The sequence below is a fragment of the Manis pentadactyla genome, chromosome 15 (genome assembly GCF_030020395.1).
Source record: "Manis pentadactyla isolate mManPen7 chromosome 15, mManPen7.hap1, whole genome shotgun sequence".
In the NCBI taxonomy this organism is placed as follows: domain Eukaryota; kingdom Metazoa; phylum Chordata; class Mammalia; order Pholidota; family Manidae; genus Manis; species Manis pentadactyla.
In genome coordinates, this window is record NC_080033.1 from 23,486,758 (window position 1) to 23,508,542 (window position 21,785).

Sequence of the window (21,785 nt, forward strand, 5' to 3'; positions counted from 1 at the left end):
TGTGCCATACTGTAAAGAAAATTTGCTCAGAGTGTGAGCAGGTAAGAACCGGAAGTGGGGGCAGACCAGAGGGGATAGAGAAACATGGTTCTTGGGTACAACTGAGAAGACGGGTTCCCAAGCTCTGGGCAGTGATGCACCAGCTCCTTCTGCAAAGGTTCTGCCCCAGTGGATTCGCATGTGGAAGGACCGTATCCCTGGAAGAGCCCTGTTCTAAGAAGAAATCCACTTATTCAGGGACTGATGGTGGAGAGAAGCTTGCCAGATGGATCTGAAACTCTTAAAGTCTCAGGGCAAATCCTTTTTAAGAGTCAGCTGCTTCAAAAGCTTGTGAATCTGTTCGTATAAACTACGTTAAGTCATAAAACAGCATAAAAGTTGATGGTTTTTTAAAACCCACCATTTGCTTCGTCCTTCTCCTTTGCCCACTACAATATGATTTTCTTTTTCTTAAAGGGATTTGTATTTTTTTTCCCCAGTAGCTGAAACCCACCCCTTGGCTCTGGTTTGAAACCCCTTCCTCCAAAAACACGCCACGCCTTGGCAGTCTCCTGCATCAGCGGATTCCACGGGAACCTGCAGCTGTTCCGAGGGCTCGGCAGGCCCCACCCCCGCCCCGAAGATCTGACAGGAGCCCCGAGGGCCCGCGCGTGCAGAAGTTGGGGCTCAGAGACCCGGGCGCAAGGGCGCAGGGAACCCCACAAGTGACGCCGGGGTGGAGTGTGCAGGGGGGTACAGGTCACCCCCGCCCCGGGCCCGGGGTGAGGGCCCATCGGAGAGGGCCCGAGTCTGGGGAGAGGCACTGGTCAGGGTCCCGGCGCCCACGGACCCGGGTACGAGGGGCCCCCACCCAGCGCCGGCCTGAGACGGGGTGAGTGGGAGAAGGGGTTACAGACCATCCTAGTCCTGAAGTACCAGTCAGGAAATACAGGATACCCCGGTTAATTCTGAGTTTCGGAGGAAAAAACAAGTAACTTTTTTGCTCGAAGTATGTCCCAAGTGGTGCGTGGTCACGCCTGAACTAAACTGTCCTGTTGTTTATGTGTAATTCGGAGTCCGGGTCTCGTCCGGCACCCCAGGCGCGGGCCCAGTGGCCGGCGTCCCCACCACGGCGGCGCTGCGGTGGGAAAGGGCCAAGGCCCGGCCCGGGCGGCGCTCGCTCACCTTCAGCACCAGCACCTCCAGCATCCTCCCCGCGCGCGGCAGGCCGGCCTCTGGACTCGCCCCGGGAAGGCCCTGGCCGCCGCGGCCGCGCCCCTCTCCGGGTCTCCCGGTCATTGCGCCCTCGGAAGGAGCTTCGGAGGCAACGACGCAGGCAGGGCCTGCCTCCGCCTTCCCCGCTCACCGCCCGCCCGGGCCGCGCACCACCCGCGACGCGCTCAGTCCTCCAAACGCGACGCCGCCCGGCTCTCCGACCCCCGCCCACGCATGCTTCGAGGCTTCCAGAAACCCTTAGCTCTCCAACGGCCGGGATAACGGCCGCCCCTGCGCACAGCGCCCCGGTGTGGTGAGGCGGGGCGCAGAGAGATGCGTGGGAAAGGCGCGGCGCCCCAGGGCCTGGGGTCAAGTGGGTCGCTCCCTGGCCCCCACGACCTCCCAGGGCCCAGGGACACCCCGACCACTATGTTCCCAGCGCCACTGGGCCGAGTGGCTGCCTATGGGCAGATTCAGTTAGTGGTTTTAACTGTCGGCCCCTCCCTCCACCCCACTCCAGCCTTCAGACTCCCTCTTGGTCACCCTCCACCTCGCAGCCTTGGGGCAAGGAAACTCACCCCCAGCCACTGATGCCCAGGCCTTCTTGGCCTCCTGGCAACATTCCCCACCACCTCCACCTCTGGAAAGGCTTCCAGTGCCGGCTTTCCTCCCACCTGGCCCTCTGTTGTCAGGGATCCCCAAGTTTCCATCATTGGTATTCTTGTCACCACCAAAGGTCACACACTGCAGCCTCCTGGGTCAGGTTCCCCTCCAGACGTGTATTTGTAACTGCTGCTAAGGCACTGAAGGGTCCTCTAAACTTTGAACACTTGGAAACCTGTTTTCTCCCCTGAAAATTGGGACTCATAGAGTGATCTCAGGTGAGGTCACACTTTGTGAAACAAAGGACAACCCAAGAACTGCTCAGGGAGGATTAGCTCTTATTACTACCTCAGGAATCTCCAACACGAAGTCAACAAGCCAGAAGAAAGTGAGAGCATTCCTTAAGAATCAAAGGAACCACAGCTAAAAAAAAAAGTGCTGGGCCTAAGTGGTTTTACAGATGAATTCTTTAATATTTCAATTGTGAAAAATAACCCATGTCAAATTGTTCATTTGCTAGAAAGGGAAACAAGGTGGCAAAGAGTGCACCAGTTTGCAGAGAGCATGGCAATTGTGGGGTTACCTATTTGGGAAATAAAATGTTCCTGTATCCAGTTTTGCTTTTAAGAGCAAAAATCGCGTGCTTAAAGTCTCAGGCAGAAGAGTTGGAGAGATGTGTTGACTTAGGATCAGGAGGAAAATACAGCTATAAGTACATGCTGTTCACCTGTTGCTGAATTGGGCTAACCAGGCCCCCGCCTCAGTGAAGGCATCTGGTAGGGCCAACTCACCTGAAAGCTCCACAACCTGAAAAAAATGGGAAACAACCAGATATGATTTAAATGAAGGATCTCAGAGACAGTTTCCAAGCCCCAAAGAAGATGCAGAAAACAGCCTTCTCCTAGTTCTATGTTTAGAGTCAACATTTTTTTCTTTTGACCAGAACCCATGCTACCTATGGTGTTTCCCAAACTTTATCACAACGCAGCCCACAGAGAATGGAGGCATATATACATGACAGCAGGATGAAGAGTCCAGACTGCTGCAATGCGAGCTTGCTGCCCTGGGGCTCCAGCCACCTAGTCCATTTGAGGCTAAAGAAGTCCATATCTGTCCCTCCCCCAACAGCTAGCAGATTTTTACAAATTGCTCCAAATAAATAAGTCATAGGGATGTAAAGACACAGAACATTAGTTAATAATAACACTGTATTGCATATTTGAAAATTGCTAACACAGTAGATCCTAAAAGTACACAAGAAAAAAGAATTTTGTAACTATGTATGGTGATGGATATTAACTAGAATTATTGTGGTGATTGTCTTGCCAATGGGTTTCAGCCCTGGGCAAGTTCACTATGGATTCAGTGTGCCCAAAGAAAATAACAGTAAAACGTTCTTGGGGTGAAAGGGTTATACCTAACTTTATTCCCACAGTGGCAGGTCAGTCACTAAAATCCCGTTCACACAGAGCGAGTCTGCATGCAGCAAGTGGGTCTCTGCCTCTGAGCCCCTCTGCCCACACAGCCATCCTCGGGGACCCTCTGCCTACACAGTCGTCCCACACATCCGTTCTCTGGGCCTCTGTCCTCGGCGCTGCCACCACTCCAGCCTCTGCTCTGCTCTCCTGCAGCCTTGCAGCTGAGCCACCGTGTCACCCAGAACACTGGGCTGAGCTCTTTACATAGAGTCAATAGCAATGTTTTGCCCACACGTGTGTAGTGAGCAAGCCAACCAGGGCCAGATGAGAATCCTGGCCACAGGACCTTTCATTTTATCCACAGTGATCATTTCAAAATATATACAAATATTGAATCATTATGTTGTACACTGAAACTAAGGTAATATGTCAATTATAGCTCAATAAAAAAATTAGTGCACGACATAAAAAGGTGAAAAGATTCCCAAAGCATTTTAATAAGGCAGTTAAATCCTAGTACTAAAACCTGACAAAGATAACGCAAAGAACTACCAATATAGTTGCTAAAATCCCAAATAAAATGCTACCATGTTAAACGCAAGACACACACACAAAATTAAGCCATTAAGTAGGCTGTAAATCTTATTCCAGGAAGGTTAAATGCTGGCTGGTCACAAATGTGACTAGCTCATGGCAGAGCAAACAGCCAAAGGCTGTCAGGAGCAGACTGGCTTCTGCAGGCACTGTGGGGTCATATTAGGTGTAAGGAAATGAAAGTCTAATCACAGGAATGATCTTCGGGTTCTGCAAAGGACCTGGGTGAAGAGTGAACTGTTTTTATTTTTTTGCTCCCCACACCAAAGCATCTTTAAAGCCCCCAACAGAAGGGAAAAAGGGAAAGAGGACAAAGCAGTCAGAATGACAGGAGGGGCAGTCTGAGATTAGCAGGATCTCCAGTCTTGTGCAGACCAGTCTTCTGTCTGTGCTCAGGGTGGTGGGGTGTAGTAGCAGGAAGCTGATCTAAATTTTCCATAACTGGCATAATTCTTAAAAAGGGACCCAGGAAGACTTTCTCCCCTCCTTCCGTCTAAGATCTCTTCTTCCCTAAATTCATCTTACTCTAGTTCAAATCGTCTTACTCTGGAGTCATCATTTCTAAAAGGCAGCCTGCACTCCTCCGGTTTTAAAATATTATCATTGTTTTTACAAAAAAAGGAATGAAAAACATGTTTGGCCCAAAAGCTGACCTGATTATTTGTCAGCTGATTTTTAAGCAAAGACCTTTTTTGTTTTCTTGTACATTTTGCATCAGTTGAGGGAAAGTGGACATTGCAATTATGGCATTCAACCCAAAGGTAGAGCCTGGTGCCTGCCCAGGGTTTATCCCAGGCACTTTAGTTGTCATTTATGGACTTGGTCTGTCCATCAAAGGACATCTGTCAGACTGTCCTTGTTTTGAGTGTATTTTTAATAGCTCAATTCACCATTTTTTTTACTGAAGTATAATTGACATGTAACATCTTATTAGTTTCAGTGTACACATGATTCCATATTTGTATATATTTTGAAATGATCACCTCAATAAATTAACATTCACTGTGTTATTGAATTGAATTGTGTTAATTGCTGCAAGAGGATTCTCATCTTCATTTTGAACTATATGCTATTAAACTAAAATTAACCTTTGTCTCATTTATTGCTTTTGATGTTGACTTCTACTTCATCTGACTAAAACTCTCTAAACTCTTCTTGCTTTTGATTTCCCTCTTTTTATTTTTAGTTCTCTTGCAGAATTGTTTTTTAAACAACTTATAATTAGGTTTAATTTTTTTCCAGTTTTTCTTATTTATTTAGTTGACACATAACATTGTATGAGTTCCTAGAGGGTATTATACTAAGTGAAATAAGACAGAAAAAGACAATACCAAGATCTCACTTATATGTGGAATATAACAAAATCAAAGAAATGAACAAATAAAACAAATAGATTCAAACATGGAAAACAAACTTGTGGTGCCATTGGGGAGGTTGGAGAGAATGATGGAGGGGATAAAAAGGACAAACTTCCAATTATAAAATAAGTCATGGAGATGAAAAGTACAGCATAGGGAACATAGTCAATGATATTGTAATGACTTTGTATAGTGACAGTAACTACATAATGCATATAATTGTTGAATCACTATGTTGTACACCTGAAGCCAGTATAATATTATATACCAATTATGCTTCAGTAAAAATGTGAAATGAAATCTAACAAAAGTTTATCACACAGCAATTTGATACATGTATATATTATGAAATGATTACCACAGGAGGTTTAGTTAGCATTCATCACCTCACATACAGATTTTTCTCCCTTCTGATGAGAACTTTTAAGATCTAGTCTCTTAGCAGCTTTCAAATATGCAGTACAGTATCAGCAGCTGTTATCATTGTGCTATACATTATATCCCTAGAACTTCTTTATCTTATAACTAAGTTTGTACCTTTTGACCTCCTTCAACCAATTCTCCAGCCGCCCATCACCCACCTCTGGCACCCACAGTCTGATGTCTGTTTCTGTGAGCTTGGTTTTTTTAGATTCCACTTATAAGTGAGATCATACAGTATTTATCTTTGACTCCATCTCACTTAGCACAATGCCCTCAAGGTCCATGTTGTCACAAATGGCAGGACTTCCTTCTTTTCATTTACTTTATTTTATTTTATTTTGGTATCATTAATGTACAATTACATGAGCAACGTTATGGTTATGAGACTACCCCAATTATCAAGTCCCCAGCACATACCCATTACAGTCACTGTCCATCAGCATAGTAAGATACTATAGAATTACTACTTGTCTTCTCTGTGTTGCACTGCCCTCCCCGTACACCGCCCCCATACCATGTGTGCAAATCGTAATGCCCCTTTTTCCCCCTTATCCCTCCCTTCCCACCCATCCTCCCCAATCCCTCTCCCTTTGGTAACTGTTAGGCCGTTGTGGGGTTCTGTGAGTCTGCTGCTGTTCTGTTCCTTCAGTTTACTCTTTGTTGTTATACTCCACAGATGAGTGAAATCATTTGATACTTGTCTTTGTCTGCTTGGCTTATTTCACTGAGCATAATACCCTCTAGCTCCATCCATGTTGTTGCAAATGGTAGGATTTATTTTCCTCTCACGGCTGAATAATAATCCATTGTGTATACCTACCACACCTTCTTTATCTATTCATCTACTAATGGACACTTAGGTTGCTTCCTATTCTTTGCTATTGTAAATAGTACTGCAATAAACATAGGGGTGCATATGTCTTTTTCAAACTGGGCTCCTGCATTCTTAGGGTAAATTCCTGGGAGTGGAATTCCTGGGTCAAATGGCATATCTATTTTCAGTTTTTTGAGGAACCTTTGTGCTGCTTTCCACAATGGTTGAGCTAATTTATATTCCCACCAACAGTGTAGAAGGGTTCCCCGTTCTCCACATCCTCGCCAACATTTGTTGTTGTTTGTCTTTTGAATGGTGGCTATCCTAACTGGTGGGAGTTGATATCTCATTGTGGTTTTAATTTGCATTTCTCTGATGATTAGCGATGTGGAGCATCTTTTCATTTGCCTGTTGGCCATCTGAATTTCTTCTTTGGAGAACTGTCTGTTCAGATCCTCTGCCCATTTTTTTTTTCCCAATGTTACAGGTCCTTTATTGGCTTTAGGTGAAAGTGCATCGATCCCACGGGACATCCAGATTCCATCTCCCACTGTCATCTGTGGAATATAACTCCCTTCATCCTTTCATTTCCACACTTAGCCTTGACTTTTTTTTTTTTGAGAGGGCATCTCTTATATTTATTGATCAAATGGTTGTTAACAACAATATAATTCTGTATAGGGAACTCAATGCACAATCATTAATCAACCCCAAGCCTAGTTCTCAACAGTCTCCAAACTTCTGAAGCATAACGAACAAGTTCTTACATGGTGAACAAATTCTTACATAGTGAATAATTTCTTACATGGTGAACAGTGCAAGGGCAGTCATCACAGAAACTTTCGGTTTTGATCACGCATTATGAACTATAAACAATCAGGTCAAATATGAATATTCATTTGATTTTTATACTTGATTTATATGTGAATCCCACATTTCTCCCTTATTATTATTGTTATTATTATTGTTTTTAATAAAATGCTGAAGTGGTAGGTAGATGCAAGATAAAGGTAGAAAACATAGTTCAGAGCTGTAAGAGGGCAAATGTAGATGATCAGGTGTGTGCCTATAGACTAAGTATTAATCCAAGCTAGACCAGGGCAACAAAACATCCACGGATGCAGAAGATTTCTCTCAAAACAGGGGGGGTGGGGTTCTAAGCCTCACCTCTGTTGATCCCCAATTTCTCACCTGATGGCCCCCCTGCAACTGTGCCTGTCTTAGGTTGTTCCTCCCTTGAGGAATCTTACCCATCTCTGGCTAACCAGTCATCTTCTGGGACCATACAGGGAAATGTTAAGTTGGTAAGTGAGAGAGAAGCAATATTGTTTGAAAAGGTTAGCTTTTTACTTCTTTGCATATTTATGCCCTGTAGCTTCTATGCCCAGCATTTGTCTTGAGGTATCTTTAGCACTTGGAAGAATTATGATACTCAGTAATTTTATTATGAGGCATGAATTCTACTTAAGGGTTGTAATTAGGAAGGAAGAAGAAAAGCTATAGAAGTAGCAGGCGGCAGAAAACATGGGAAGATTGATTATTTCTTTGACATATCTTCTTGTAGAGTAACTTCAGCATGTATAGGTTTTAAACTACTAATTAAATTGCATACACACATTAACATAGTAGGAATACCTTTACATAACCAAAGCAGACCTGCAATTACCAGTCATCTCCAGTGAAACCAAGAAAACCAGTTAGGCACCCTAGGCATTTGTGAAAACTTATCAATGATATGATGGATATTGTCTAACTGAATTTGAATAGTTTGAGAAAAATCAGCCAAATTAAAACAACACAATCCTGGGAACTGTTCACATCCCATATGTTCTTTTAACAGTAGATAGTCTGTAGTTGCAAGATTTTGGAGCGCTACAACTTGCACTTCTCCTAATTCTTGGTTAAGTTCCGACAGTATAGATCCAGTCAAATTTGTTGTTTTACTGTATGCACAGGCCAGCTTAGATATCTCCTTCTTCATTCCAATGGCAAGTCCAGGAACCAGTGGGATGAGTGCATCTACAACTGCAACAGCACCAGGATCTTTGTTGAAGTTTTTTGATGTTCATCTTCTGGAATGACTCTTCCAGAGAATGTTGATGTTGGAAGTTCTTCTTAATATCGTATCTTAATTCGTTTTCTGGGTAGCCAAATTAGGCTTTGATCCTCTGTATAAACACAAACAAACCCTTTGCCCACACTTTGATATGCTCTTTATATCATTGTGAAGAACTTATTGGAGATCACTACACAGGAACTGCTTTTTTTTTTAAGAGAAAGAAATATTATCAGAAAAATGTACTTCCATAGCTGATCATCTGACACCCTTTAAATGATCAAAATTAAGGATATTTAAGGCATGCTTTAATCGTTGATTTACACTTGGTTTTATCCTATCAGGGAGTAATCCCCCTTTTCTTTCCTTTTTTTTTGTTATCATTCATCTACAATTACATGAAGAATATTATGTTTACTAGGCTCTCCCCTATACCAGATCCCCCCTATAAACCCCTATACAGTCACTGTCCATCAGCATAGCAAAATGTTGTAGAATCACTACTTGTCTTCTCTGTGTTGTACAGCCCTCCCCTTTCTCCTACCCCCCCATGCATGCTAATCTTAATACCCCCCTTCTTCTTCCCCCCCCTTATCCCTCCCTACACACCCATCCTCCCCAGTCCCTTTCCCTTTGGTACCTGTTAGTCCATTCTTGAGTTCTGTGATTCTGCTGCTGTTTTGTTCCTTCAGTTTTTCCTTTGTTCTTATATTCCACAGATGACTGATGACTGAAATCATTTGGTATTTCTCTTTCTCCACTTGGCTTGTTTCACTGAGCATAATACCCTCCAGCTCCATCCATGTTGCTGCAAATGGTAGAATTTGCCCTTTTCTTATGGCTGAGTAGTATTCCATTGTGTATATGTACCTCATCTTCTTTATCCATTCATCTACTGATGGACATTTAGGTTGCTTCCAATTCTTGGCTATTGTAAATAGAGCTGCAATAAACATAGGGGTGCATTGGTCTTTCTCATACTTGGTTGCTGCGTTCTTAGGGTAAATTCCCAGGAGTGCAATTCCTGGGTCAAATGGTAAGTCTGTTTTCAGCATTTTGATGTACCTCCATACTGCTTTCCACAATGGTTGAACTAATTTACATTCCCACCAGCAGTGTAGGAGGGTTCCCCTTTCTCCACAACCTTGCCAACGTTTGTTGTTGTTTGTCTTTTGGATGGCAGCCATCCTTACTGGTGTGAGGTGATACCTCATTGTGGTTTTAATTTGCATTTCTCTGATAATTAGTGATGTGGAGCATCTTTTCATGTGTCTGTTGGCCATCTGTATTTCTTTTTTTGAGAACCATCTGTTCAGTTCCTCTGCCCATTTTTTAATTGGATTGTTTGCTTTTTGTTTGTTGAGGCATGTGAGCTCTTTATATATTTTGGATGTCAAAATATATATGTCATTTATGAATATATTCTCCCATACCATAGGATGCCTTTTTATTCTACTGATGGTGTCATTTGCTGTACAGAAGCTTTTTAGTTTGATGTAGTGCCACTTTTTCATTTTTGCTTTTATTTCCCTTACCCATGGAGATAAGTTCATGAAGAAGTTGTTCATATTTCTATTCAAAGAGTTTTGCCTATGTTTTCTTCAAAGAGTTTTATGGTTTCATAACTTACATTCAGGTCTTTAATCTATTTCAAGTTTACTTTTGTGTATGGAGTTAGACAGTAATCCAGTTTCTTTCTCTTACATGTAGCTGTCCAGTTTTGCCAGCACCCGATGTTGAAGAGGCTGTCATTTCCACATTGTATGTCCATGGATCCTTTATCTATTCTGTTCCACTGGTCTATAGGGCTGTTCTTGTGCCAGTACCAAATTGTCTTGATTACTGTGGCTTTGTAGTAGAGCTTAAAGTTGAGAAGCAAGATCCCCCCTGCTTTATTCTTCCTTCTCAGGATTGCTTTGGATATTCAGGGTCTTTTGTGGCTCCATATGAATTTTAGAATGATTTGTTCCAGTTGTTTAAGAATGCTGTTGGTATTTTTTTTTTAGATAATTATTTTTTATTGAAGGGTAGCTGACACACAGTATTACATTAGTTTCAGGTGTACAACACAGTGATTCAATATTTACATACATGATAATTCTAGGTACCAGCGATCACCATACCAAGCTGTTACAATATTTTGACTGTATTCCTTATGCTATACATTACAACACGGTTACTTATTTATTTTACAATTGGAAGTGCGCACTTTTTTTTTTTGTAGGGGCATGTCTCATATTTATTGATCAAATGGTTGTTATCAACAATAAAATTCTGTATAGGGGAGTCAATGCTCAATGCACAATCATTAATCCAACCCAAGCCTAATTTTCGTCAGTCTCCAATCTTCTGAAGCATAACGAACAAGTTCTTACATGGAGAACAAATTCTTACATAGTGAATAAGTTACATGGTGAACAGTACAAGGGCAGTCATTACAGAAACTTTCTGTTTTGCTCATGCATTATGAACTATAAACAGTCAGTTCAAATATGAATACTCATTTGATTTTTATACTTGATTTATATGTGGATACCACATTTCTCTCTATATTATTATTATTTTTAATAAAATGCTGAAGTGGTAGGTAGATACAAGATAAAGGTAGAAAACATAGTTTAGAGTTGTAAGAGAGCACATGTAGATGATCAGGTGTGTGCCTGTAGACTATGTGTTAATCGAAGCTAGACAAGGGCAATAAAACATCCACATATGCAGAAGATTTCTCTCAGAACGGGGGGGTGAGGTTCTAAGCCTCACCTTTGTTGATCCCCAATTTCTCACCGATGGCCCCCCTGCAACTGTGCCTGTCTTAGGTTGTTCCTCCCTTGAGGAATCTTACCCGTCTCTGGCTAACCAGTCTCATCTTCCGGGACCATACAGGGAAATGTTAAGTTGGTAAGTGAGAGAGAAGCCTTATTGTTTGAAAAGGTTAGCTTTTTACTTCTTTGCATATTTATGCCCTGTGGCTTCTATGCCCAGCATTTGTCTTGAGGTCTCTTTACCACTTGGAAGAATTATGATACTCGGTAAATTCAATATGAGGCATGAATTCTATTTAAGGGTTGTAATTAGGAAGGAAGAAGAAAAGCTACAGAAGTAGCAGGCGGAAGAAAACATGGGAAGATTGATTATTTCTTTGACATATCTTCTTGTAGAGTAACTTCAGCATGTATAGGTTTTAAGCTACTAATTAAATTGTGCACACACATTAACATAGTAGGAGTATAGTTACATAACCAAAGCATACCTGTAATTACCAGCCATCTCCAGTGAAACCAAGAAAACCAGTTAGGCACCTTAGGCATTTGTAAAAACTTAACTATGATATGGTGGATATTGTCCAACTGAACTTGAACAGTCTGAGAGAAATCAGACTAATTAAAACAACCCATTCCTGGGGACTGTTCACATCCCTTATGTTCTTTTAACAGTAAACAGTCTGTAGTTGTAAGATTTTGGAGCGCTACAATTTGCACTTCTCCTAATTCTTGGTTGAGTTCCAACAGTATAGATCCAGTCAAATTTGTTGTTTTACTGTATGCACAGGCCAGCTTAGATATCTCCTTCTTCATTCCCATGGCAAGTCCAGGAACTGGTGGGATGAGTGCATCTACACCTGTAGCAGTGCGTGGATCTTTGTTGGGGTTTTTTGATGATCATCTTCTGGCATGAGTCTTCCAGAAAGTGCTGATGTTGGAAGTTCTTTTTCATATCGTACCTTAGTTCATGTTCGGGGTAGCCAAATTAGGCTTTGATCCTCTGTATAAACACAAACAGACCCTTTGCCTACACTTTTATATGCCCTTTATATCATTCTGTAGAATTCATTGGAGGTCACCACACAGGAACTGCCTTTTTTTTATCATTAATCTACACTTATATGACAAATACTTTGTTTACTAGGCTCACCCCTATACCAGGTCCCCCCTATATACCCCTTTACAGTCACTGTCCATCAGCGTAGCAAAATGTTGTAGAATCACTACTTGCCTTCTCTGTGTTGTACAGCCCTCCCCTTTCTCCCACCCCCCTATGCATGCTAATCTTAATACCCCCCTTTTTCTCCCCACCCTTATCCTTCCCTACCCACCCATCCTCCCCAGTCCCTTTCCCTTTGGTACCTGTTAGTCCATTCTTGAGTTCTGTGATTCTGCTGCTGTTTTGTTCCTTCAGTTTTTCCTTTGTTCTTATATTCCACAGATAAGTGAAATCATTTGGTATTTCTCTTTCTCAGCTTGGCTTGTTTCACTGAGCATAATACCCTCCAGCTCCATCCATGTTGCTGCAAATGGTAGAATTTGCCCTTTTCTTATGGCTGAGTAGTATTCCATTGTGTATATGTGCCACATCTTCTTTATCCATTCATCTATCGATGGACATTTAGGTTGCTTCCAATTCTTGGCTATTGTAAATAGTGTTGCGATAAACATAGGGGTGCATTGGTCTTTCTCATACTTGATTGCTGCATTCTTAGGGTAAATTCCTAGGAGTGCAATTCCTGGGTCAAATGGTATGTCCGTTTTGAGCATTTTGATGTACCTTCATACTGCTTTCCACAATGGTTGAACTAATTTACATTCCCACCAGCAGTGTAGGAGGGTTCCCCTTTCTCCATAGCCTCGCCAACATTTGTTGTTGTTTGTCTTTTGGATGGCAGCCATCCTTACTGGTGTGAGGTGATACCTCATTGTAGTTTTAATTTGCATTTCTCTGATAATTAGCGATGTGGAGCATCTTTTCATGTGTCTGTTGGCCATCTGTATTTTTTTTTGGAGAACCGTCTGTTCAGTTCCTCTGCCCATTTTTTACTTGGGTTATTTGTTTTTTGTTTGTTGAGGCGTGTGAGCTCTTTCTTCTGGACGTCAAGCCTTTATCAGATGTGTCATTTTCAAATATATTCTCCCATACTGTAGGGTTCATTTTTGTTCTATTGATGGTGTCTTTTGCTGTACAGAAGCTTTCAGCTTAATATAGTCCCACTTGTTCATTTTTGCTGTTGTTTTCCTTGCCCGGGGAGATATGTTCAAGAAGAGGTCACTCATGTTTATGTCTAAGAGGTTTTTGCCTATGTTTTTTTCCAAGAGTTTAATGGTTTCGTGACTTACATTAAGGTCTTTGATCCATTTTGAGTTTACTTTTGTATATGGGGTTAGACAATGGTCCAGTTTCATTCTCCTACATGTAGCTGTCCAGTTTTGCCAGCACCATCTGTTGAAGAGACTGTCATTTCCCCATTGTATGTCCATGGCTCCTTTATCAAATATTAATTGACCATATATGTCTGGGTTAATGTCTGGATTCTCTAGTCTGTTCCATTGGTCTGTGGCTCTGCTCTTGTGCCAGTACCAAATTGTCTTGATTACTATGGCGTTATAGTAGAGCTTGAAGTTGGGGAGTGAGATCCCCCCTACTTTATTCTTCTTTCTCAGGATTGCTTTGGCTATTCGGGGTCTTTGGTGTTTCCATATGAATTTTTTAATTATTTGTTCCAGTTCATTGAAGAATGTTGCTGGTAGTTTCATAGGGATTGCATCAAATCTGTATATTGCTTTGGGCAGGATGGCCATTTTGACGATATTAATTCTTCCTAGCCAGGAGCATGGGATGCGTTTCCATCTGTTAGTGTCCCCTTTAATTTCTCTTAAGAGTGACTTGTAGTTTTCAGAGTATAAGTCTTTCACTTCTTTGGTTAGGTTTATTCCTAGGTATTTTATTTTTTTTGATGCAATTGTGAATGGAGTTGTTTTCCTGATTTCTCTTTCTGTTGGTTCATTGTTAGTGTATAGGAAAGCCACAGATTTCTGTGTGTTGATTTTGTATCCTGCAACTTTGCTGTATTCCGATATCAGTTCTAGTAGTTTTGGGGTGGAGTCTTTAGGGTTTTTTTATGTACAGTATCATGTCATCTGCAAATAGTGACAGTTTAACTTCTTCTTTACCAATCTGGATTCCCTGTATTTTTTTGTTTTGTCTGATTGCCGTGGCTAGGACCCCCAGTACTATGTTAAATAACAGTGGAGAGAGTGGGCATCCCTGTCTAGTTCCCCATCTCAGAGGAAATGCTTTCAGCTTCTCGCTGTTCAATATAATGTTGGCTGTCGGTTTATCATAGATGGCCTTTATTATGTTGAGGTACTTGTCCTCTATTCCCATTTTGCTGATAGTTTTTATCATGAATAGATGTTGAACTTTGTCAAATGCTTTTTCAGCATCTATGGAGATGATCATGTGTTTTTTGTCTTTCTTTTTGTTGATGTGGTGGCTGATGTTGATGGACTTTCGAATGTTGTGCCATCCTTGCATCCCTGGGATGAATCCCACTTGGTCATGGTGTATGATCCTTTTGATGTATTTTTGAATTCGGTTTGCTAATATTTTGTTGAGTATTTTTGCATCTACGTTCATCAGGGATATTGGTCTGTAGTTTTCTTTTTTGGTGGTGTCTTTGCCTGGTTTTGGTATTAGGGTGATGTTAGCTTCATAGAATGAGTTTGGGAGTATCCCCTCCTCCTCTATTTTTTGGAAAACTTTAAGGAGAATGGGTATTATGTCTTCCCTGTATGTCTGATAAAATTCCGAGGTAAATCCATCTGGCCCGGGGGTTTTGTTCTTTGGTAGTTTTTTGATTACCGCTTCAATTTCGTTGCTGGTAATTGGTGTGTTTAGATTTTCTGTTTCTTTCTGGGTCAGTCTTGGAAGGTTGTATTTTTCTAGGAAGTTGTCCATTTCTCCTAGGTTTCCCAGCTTGTTAGCATATAGGTTTTCATAGTATTCTCTAATAATTCTTTGTATTTCTGTGGGGTCCGTCATGATTTTTCCTTTCTTGTTTCTGATACTGTTGATTTGTGTTGACTCTCTTTTCCTCTTAATAAGTCTGACTAGAGGCTTATCTATTTTGTTTATTTTCTCAAAGAACCAGCTCTTGGTTTCATTGATTTTTGCTATTGTTTTATTCTTCTCAATTTTGTTTATTTCTTCTCTGATCTTTATTATGTCCCTCCTTCTGCTGACCTTAGGCCTCATTTGTTCTTCTTTTTCCAATTTCGATAATTGTGACATTAGACCATTCATTTGGGCTTGTTCTTCCTTTTTTAAATATACTTGGATTGATATATACTTTCCTCTTAAGACTGCTTTTGCTGTGTCCCACAGAAGTTGGGGCTTAGTGTTGTTGTTGTCATTTGTTTCCATATATTGCTGGATCTCCATTTTGATTTGGTCATTGATCCATTGATTATTTAGGAGCATGTTGTTAAGCCTCCATATGTTTGTGAGCCTTTTTGCTTTGTTTGTACAGTTTATTTCTAGTTTTATGCCTTTGTGGTCTGAAAAGTTGGTTGGTAGGATTTCAATCTTTTGGAATTTTCTGAGGCTCTTTTTGTGGCCTTGTATGTGGTCTATTCTGGAGAATGTTCCATGTGCACTTGAGAAGAATGTGTATCCTGTTGCTTTTGGATGTAGAGTTCTGTAGATGTCTATTAGGTCCATCTGTTCTAGCGTGTTGTTCAGTGCCTCTGTGTCCTTACTTATTTTCTGTCTGGTGGATCTGTCCTTTGGAGTGAGTGGTGTGTTGACGTCTCCTAGAATGAATGCATTGCATTCTGTTTCCTCCTTTGGTTCTGTTAATATTTGTTTCAGGTATGTTGGTGCTCCTGTATTGGGTACATATATATTTATAACGGTTATATCCTCTTGATGGACTGAGCCCTTTATCATTATGTAATGTCCTTCTTTGTCTTTTGTTACTTTCTTTATTTTGAAGTCTGTTTTGTCTGATACCAGAATTGCAACACCTGCTTTCTTCTCTTCGTTGTTTGCATGAAATATCTTTTTCCATCCCTTGACTTTAAGTCTGTGCATGTCTTTGGGTTTGAGGTGAATCTCTTGTAAGCAGCATATGGATGGATCTTGCTTTTTTATCCATTCTATTACTCTGTGTCTTTTGATTGGTGCATTCAGTCCATTTACATTTAGGGTGATTATTGAAAGGTATGAATTTATTGCCATTGCAGGGTTTAAGTTTGTGGTTACCAAAGGTTCAGGGTTAGCTTCTTTACTATCTTATTGTCTAACTTAACTCGCTTGTTGAGCTATTATAAACGTGGTCTGATGATTCTTTATTTCTCTCCCTTCTTATTCCTCCTCCTCCCTTCTTCATATGTTGGGTGTTTTTTTCTGTGCTCTTTTTAGGAGTGCTCCCATCTAGAGCAGTCCCTGTCGGATGCCCTGAAGAGGTGGTTTGTGGGAGGCAAATTCCCTCAACTTTTGCTTGTCTGGGAATTGTTTAATCCCTCCTTCATATTTAAATGATATTCGTGCTGGATACAGTAGTCTTGGTTCGAGGCCCTTCTGTTTCATTGCATTAAGTATATCCTGCCATTCTCTTCTGGCCTGTAGGGTTTCTGTTGAGAAGTCTGATGATAGCCTGATGGGTTTTCCTTTGTAGGTAACCTTTTTTTTCTCTCTGGCTGCCATTAATACTTTGTCCTTGTCTTTGATCTTTGCCGTTTTATTTATTATGTGTCTTGGTGTTGCCCTCCTTGGATCCCTTGTCATGGGAGTTCTGTGTACCTCTGTGGTCTGAGAGGCCATTTCTTCCCCTAGTTTGGGGAAGTTTTCTGCAATTATTTCTTCAAAGACACTTTCTATCCCTTTTTCTGTCTCTTCTTCTGGAATCCCTATAATGCATATATTATTCCTTTTTGATTGGTCACTCAGCTCTCTTAAAATTCTTTCATTCCTGGAGATCCTTTTATCTCTCTCTGCATCAGCATCTCTGCGTTCCTGTTCTCTGTTTTCTAGTCCATTAATGGTCTCTTGCATCTCATCCATTCTGTTTTGAAGTCCTTCCAGAGCTTGTTTTATTTCTGTATTCTCCTTCCTTAGTTCTTGCATATTTCTCTGCAAGTCCATCAGCATGGTTATGACTTTTGTTTTGAATTCTTTTTCAGGAAGACTGGCTAAATCTATCTCCCCAGGTTCCTTCTCAGGGGAAGATGTAGCAGATGCCGAAGCTGTCTGGGTTAGTCTTGTCTGGATCATATTTTTTTGCCTTTTCATGTTGACAGGTGCTATTGACTGTCAGCTGGGACGGCCAAACCTTTCACTTGCTACTGGCCTTTCTTTACTGGGACAACTGCGACTCCTAGTGGCTTGTGTTGTGTAATTGCGTGTAGGCTGTGGCTTTGTGTCTTTCCCGGCCGAAGTGTAAGAATTTTCCTTTCTGCCTTTCTGTGGGTGTGTTTTGCCTTTGGCTGTTTTTCTGCTTTCGCAGCGCCCGGAGGGGTAATGGACAGGGGGGAGGGGGGGCTGTTTGGCTGTGTACCTCCCTGAGGGGTCTCGGAGCTGTTGCCCAGGGGGTTAGTGCGCCGGTTTTCCCTGTAATTTCCAGCCACTGTGCTGTGACCTATGCTGTTTCCGTCCAGCTGTTAAATCCCTGTCCCATTAAGACTTTCAAAAAGTTCCAGCTTTTCTTTGTCACAGGGGCATCAGCTTCGGCACCCACTCAGAGGTCTTGCTGCCCTGTTTCCCTAGTATCCAGGACCCCACGCACGCACTGTGCCTGCGCTCTGGTCCGGATGGCTGGGGCTGGGTGTTCGGCAGTCCTGGGCTCCGTCTCCCTCCCGCTCTGCCTGCTCTTCTCCCGCCGGGAGCTGGGGGGAGGGGCGCTCGGCTCCCGCGGGGCCGGGGCTTGTATCTTACCCCTTCGCGAGGCGCTGGGTTCTCGCTGGTGTAGTTGTGGTCTGGCTGTTGTCCTGTGTCTTCTGGTCTCTCTTTTAGGATTAGTTGTATTTGTTGTATTTTCAAAAATATATATGTTTTTGGGAGGAGATTCCCACTGTCCTACTCACGCCGCCATGTTGGCTCTGCCCCTCTGCTGTTGGTATTTTGATAGGAATTGCATTGAATCTGTAAATTGCTTTAGGCAGGATGGCCATTTGGACAATATTAATTCTTTCTACCCAAGAGCATGGGATGAATTTCCATTTATTAGTGTCCTCTTTAATTTCTCTTAAGAGTGTCTTGTAGTTTTCATGGTACAGGTCTTTCACTTCCTTGGTTAGGTTTATTCCTAGGTATTTTATTCTTTTTGATGCAATTGTGAATGGAATTGTTTTCCTGATTTCTCTTTCTGCTAGTTCATCGTTAGTGTATAGGAATGCAACAGATTTCTGTGTATTAATTTTGTATCCTGCAACTTTGCTGAATTCAGATATTAGTTCTAGTAGTTTTGGAGTGGAGCTTTAGGGTTTTTTATGTACATTATCATGTCATCTGCAAATAGTGACAGTTTGACTTCTTCCTTACCAAACTGGATGCCTTTTATTTCTTTGTGTTTTCTGATTGCTGTGGCTAGGACCTCCAGAATTATGTTGAATAAAAGTGGGGACAGTGGGCATCCCTGTCTTGTTCCCTATCTTAGGTGAAAAGCTTTCAGCTTCTTGCTGTTAAGTATGGTGTTGCTGTGCGTTTGTCATATGTGGCCTTTATTATGTTGAGGTGCTTGCCCTCTATACCCATTTTGTTGAGAGTTTTCATCATGAATGGATGTTGAATTTTGTCAAATGCTTTTTCAGCATCTATGGAGATGATTATGTGGTTTTTGTCCTTCTTTTTGTTGATGTGGTGGATGATGTTGATGGATTTTCGAATGTTGTACCATCCTTGTATCCCTGAGATGAATCCCACTTGATCATGGGGTATGATCCTCTTGATGTATTTTTGAATTCAGTTTGCTAATATGTTGTTGAATAGGGATATTGGTCTGTAATTTTCATTTTTTGTGATGTCTTTGCCTGGTTTTGGTATTAGTGTGATGCTAGTTTCATAGAATGAGTTTGGAAATATTTCCTCCTCTTCTATTTTTTGGAAAAACTTTAAGGAGAATGGGTATTATGTCTTCTCTAAATGTCTGATAAAATTCAGTAGTGAATCCACCTGGTCCAGAGATTTTGTTCTTGGGTAGTTTTTTGATTACCACTTCAATTTTGTTGCTGATAATTGGTCTATTTAGATATTCTGTTCCTTCCTGGGTCATTCTGGGAAGGTTGTATTTTTCTAGAAATTTCTCTATTTCTTCTAGGTTTTCCAGCTTGTTAGCATATAGATTTTTACAGTATTCTCTAATAATTCTTTGTATTTCTGTGATATCCATCGTGATTTTTCCTTTCTCATTTCTGGTTCTGTTTATGTGTGTGTATATTCCCTTTTTCTCTTAATAAGTCTGGCTAGACTTATTATTTTTACCCCTCACCAGACTTATTATTTTCTCAAAGAACCAAGTCTTGGTTTCATTGATTTTTTTCTACTGTTTTATTCTTCTCAATTTTATTTATTTCTTCTCTGATCTTTATTATGTCCCTTCTCCTTCTACTTTGGCCTTCATTTGTTCTTCTTTTTCCAATTTCAATAATTGTGACTTTAGACTATTCATTTGGGATTGCTCTTCCTTCTTTAAATAGGTCTTGGTTGCTATGTACTTTCCTCTTAGAACTGCCTTTGCTGCATCCCACAGAAGTTGGGGTATTGTGCTGTTGTTGTCATTTGTCTCCATATATTGCTTGATCTCTGTTTTAGATTGGTCATTGATCCATTGAGCATTTTGTTAAGCCTCCATGTGTCTGTGAGCCTTTTTGCTTTCTTTGTACAGTTTATTTCTAGTTTTATACTTTTGTGGTCTGAAAAGTTGGTTGGTAGGATTTCAATCTTTTGAAATTTACTGAGGCTCTTTTAGTGGCCTAGTATGTGGTCTAGTCTGGAAAATGTTCCATGTGCCCTTGAGAAGAATGTGTATCCTGCTACTTTTGGGTGTGGAGTTCTGCAGATGTCTGTTAGGTCCATCTGTTCTAGTGTGCTGTTCAGTGCCTCTGTGTCCTTACTTATTTTCTGTCTGGTTGATCTGTCCTTTGGAGTGAGTGGTATGTTGAAGTCTCCTAAAATGAATGCATTGCATTCTATTTCCTCCTTTAATCCTTTTAGTATTTGTTTCACATATGTCAGTACTCCTGTGTTGGGTGCATATGGTTATATCCTCTTGTTGGACTGACCTCTTTATCATTATGTAATGTTCTTCTTTATCTCTTGTTACTTTCTTTGTTTTGAAGTCTATTTTGTCTGATACAAGTACTGTAACACCTGTTTTTTTTCTCACTATTGTTTGCATGAAATATCTTTTTCCATCCCTTCACTTTAAGTCTGTGTATGTCTTTGGGTTTGAGGTGCATCTCTTGTGAGCAGCATGTAGATGCGTCTTGCTTTTTTATCCATCCTATTACTCTGTGCCTTTTGATTGGTGCATTCAGTTCATTTACATTTAGGGTGATTATCATTAGGTATGTACTTATTGCCATTGCAGGCTTTGGATTTGTGGTTACCGAAGGTTCAAGGGTAGCTTCTTTACTATCTAACTGTCTAACTTTAACTCACTCATTATGCTATTATATACACAGTCTGATGATTCTTTATTTCTCTCCCTTCTTACTCTTCCTCCTCCACTCTTTTTATGTTAGGTGTTTTATTCTGTACTCTTTTGAGTTTCCCTTGACTGCTTTTGTGGATAGCTGATTTTATTTTTTGCCTTAAGTTAGTATGTGGTCGATCTGCTTTCCTTGCTGTGATTTTATTTTCTCTGGTGACATCTATTTAGCCTTAGGAGTCCTTCCATCTAGAGAAATCCCTTTAAAATATCCTGTAGAGGTGGTTTGTGGGAGGCAAATTCCCTCAACTTTTGCTTATCTGGAAATTGTTTAATCCCTCCTTCAAATTTAATGGATAGTCTTGCTGGATACAGTATTCTTGGTTCAAGGCCCTTCTGTTTCATTGCATTAAATATATCAAGCCATTCTCTTCTGGCCTATAAGGTTTCTGTTGAGAAGTCTGATGATAGCCTGATGGGTTTTCCTTTGAAGGGGATCTTTTTTCTCTCTCTGGCTGCCTTTAAAACTCTGTCCTTGTCTTTGATCTTTGCCATTTTAATTATTATATGTCTTGGTGTTGTCGTCCTTGGGTTCCTTGTGTTGGAAGATCTGTGGGTTTCCATGGTCTGAGAGACTATTTCCTTCCCCAGCTTGGGGAAGTTTTCAGCAATTATTTCTTCAAAGACTTTCTATCCCTTTTTCTCCCTCTTCTTCTGGTATCCCTATTATGTGAATATTTTTCCGTTTGGATTGGTCACACAGTTCTCTTAATATTCTTTCATTCCTAGAGATCCTTTTATCTCTCTCTGCATCAGCTTCTCTGTATTCCTGTTCTCTGATTTCTATTCCATTAACAGTCTCTTGCACCTCATCCAGACTCCTCTCAAGTCTTTCTATTAATTGTTT

The 21,785-nt window shown here is 41.1% G+C and overlaps 1 protein-coding gene across 3 annotated transcripts in view; it reads right to left on the bottom strand.

The window, feature by feature from the left end:
* The window catches only part of TDRD12 (tudor domain containing 12), a 79,427-nt gene extending 78,134 nt beyond the window's left edge, over nt 1–1,293 (bottom strand). For all 3 annotated transcript variants that reach the window (XM_057493000.1, XM_036929848.2, XM_036929847.2), the window contains exon 1: nt 1,165–1,293. In XM_057493000.1, the coding sequence (XP_057348983.1) occupies nt 1,165–1,278 (114 nt within the window). In that variant the 5' untranslated portion in view covers nt 1,279–1,293. The remainder of the gene's footprint in view (nt 1–1,164) is intronic.
* Between the last annotated feature and the right edge of the window lie 20,492 nt (nt 1,294–21,785).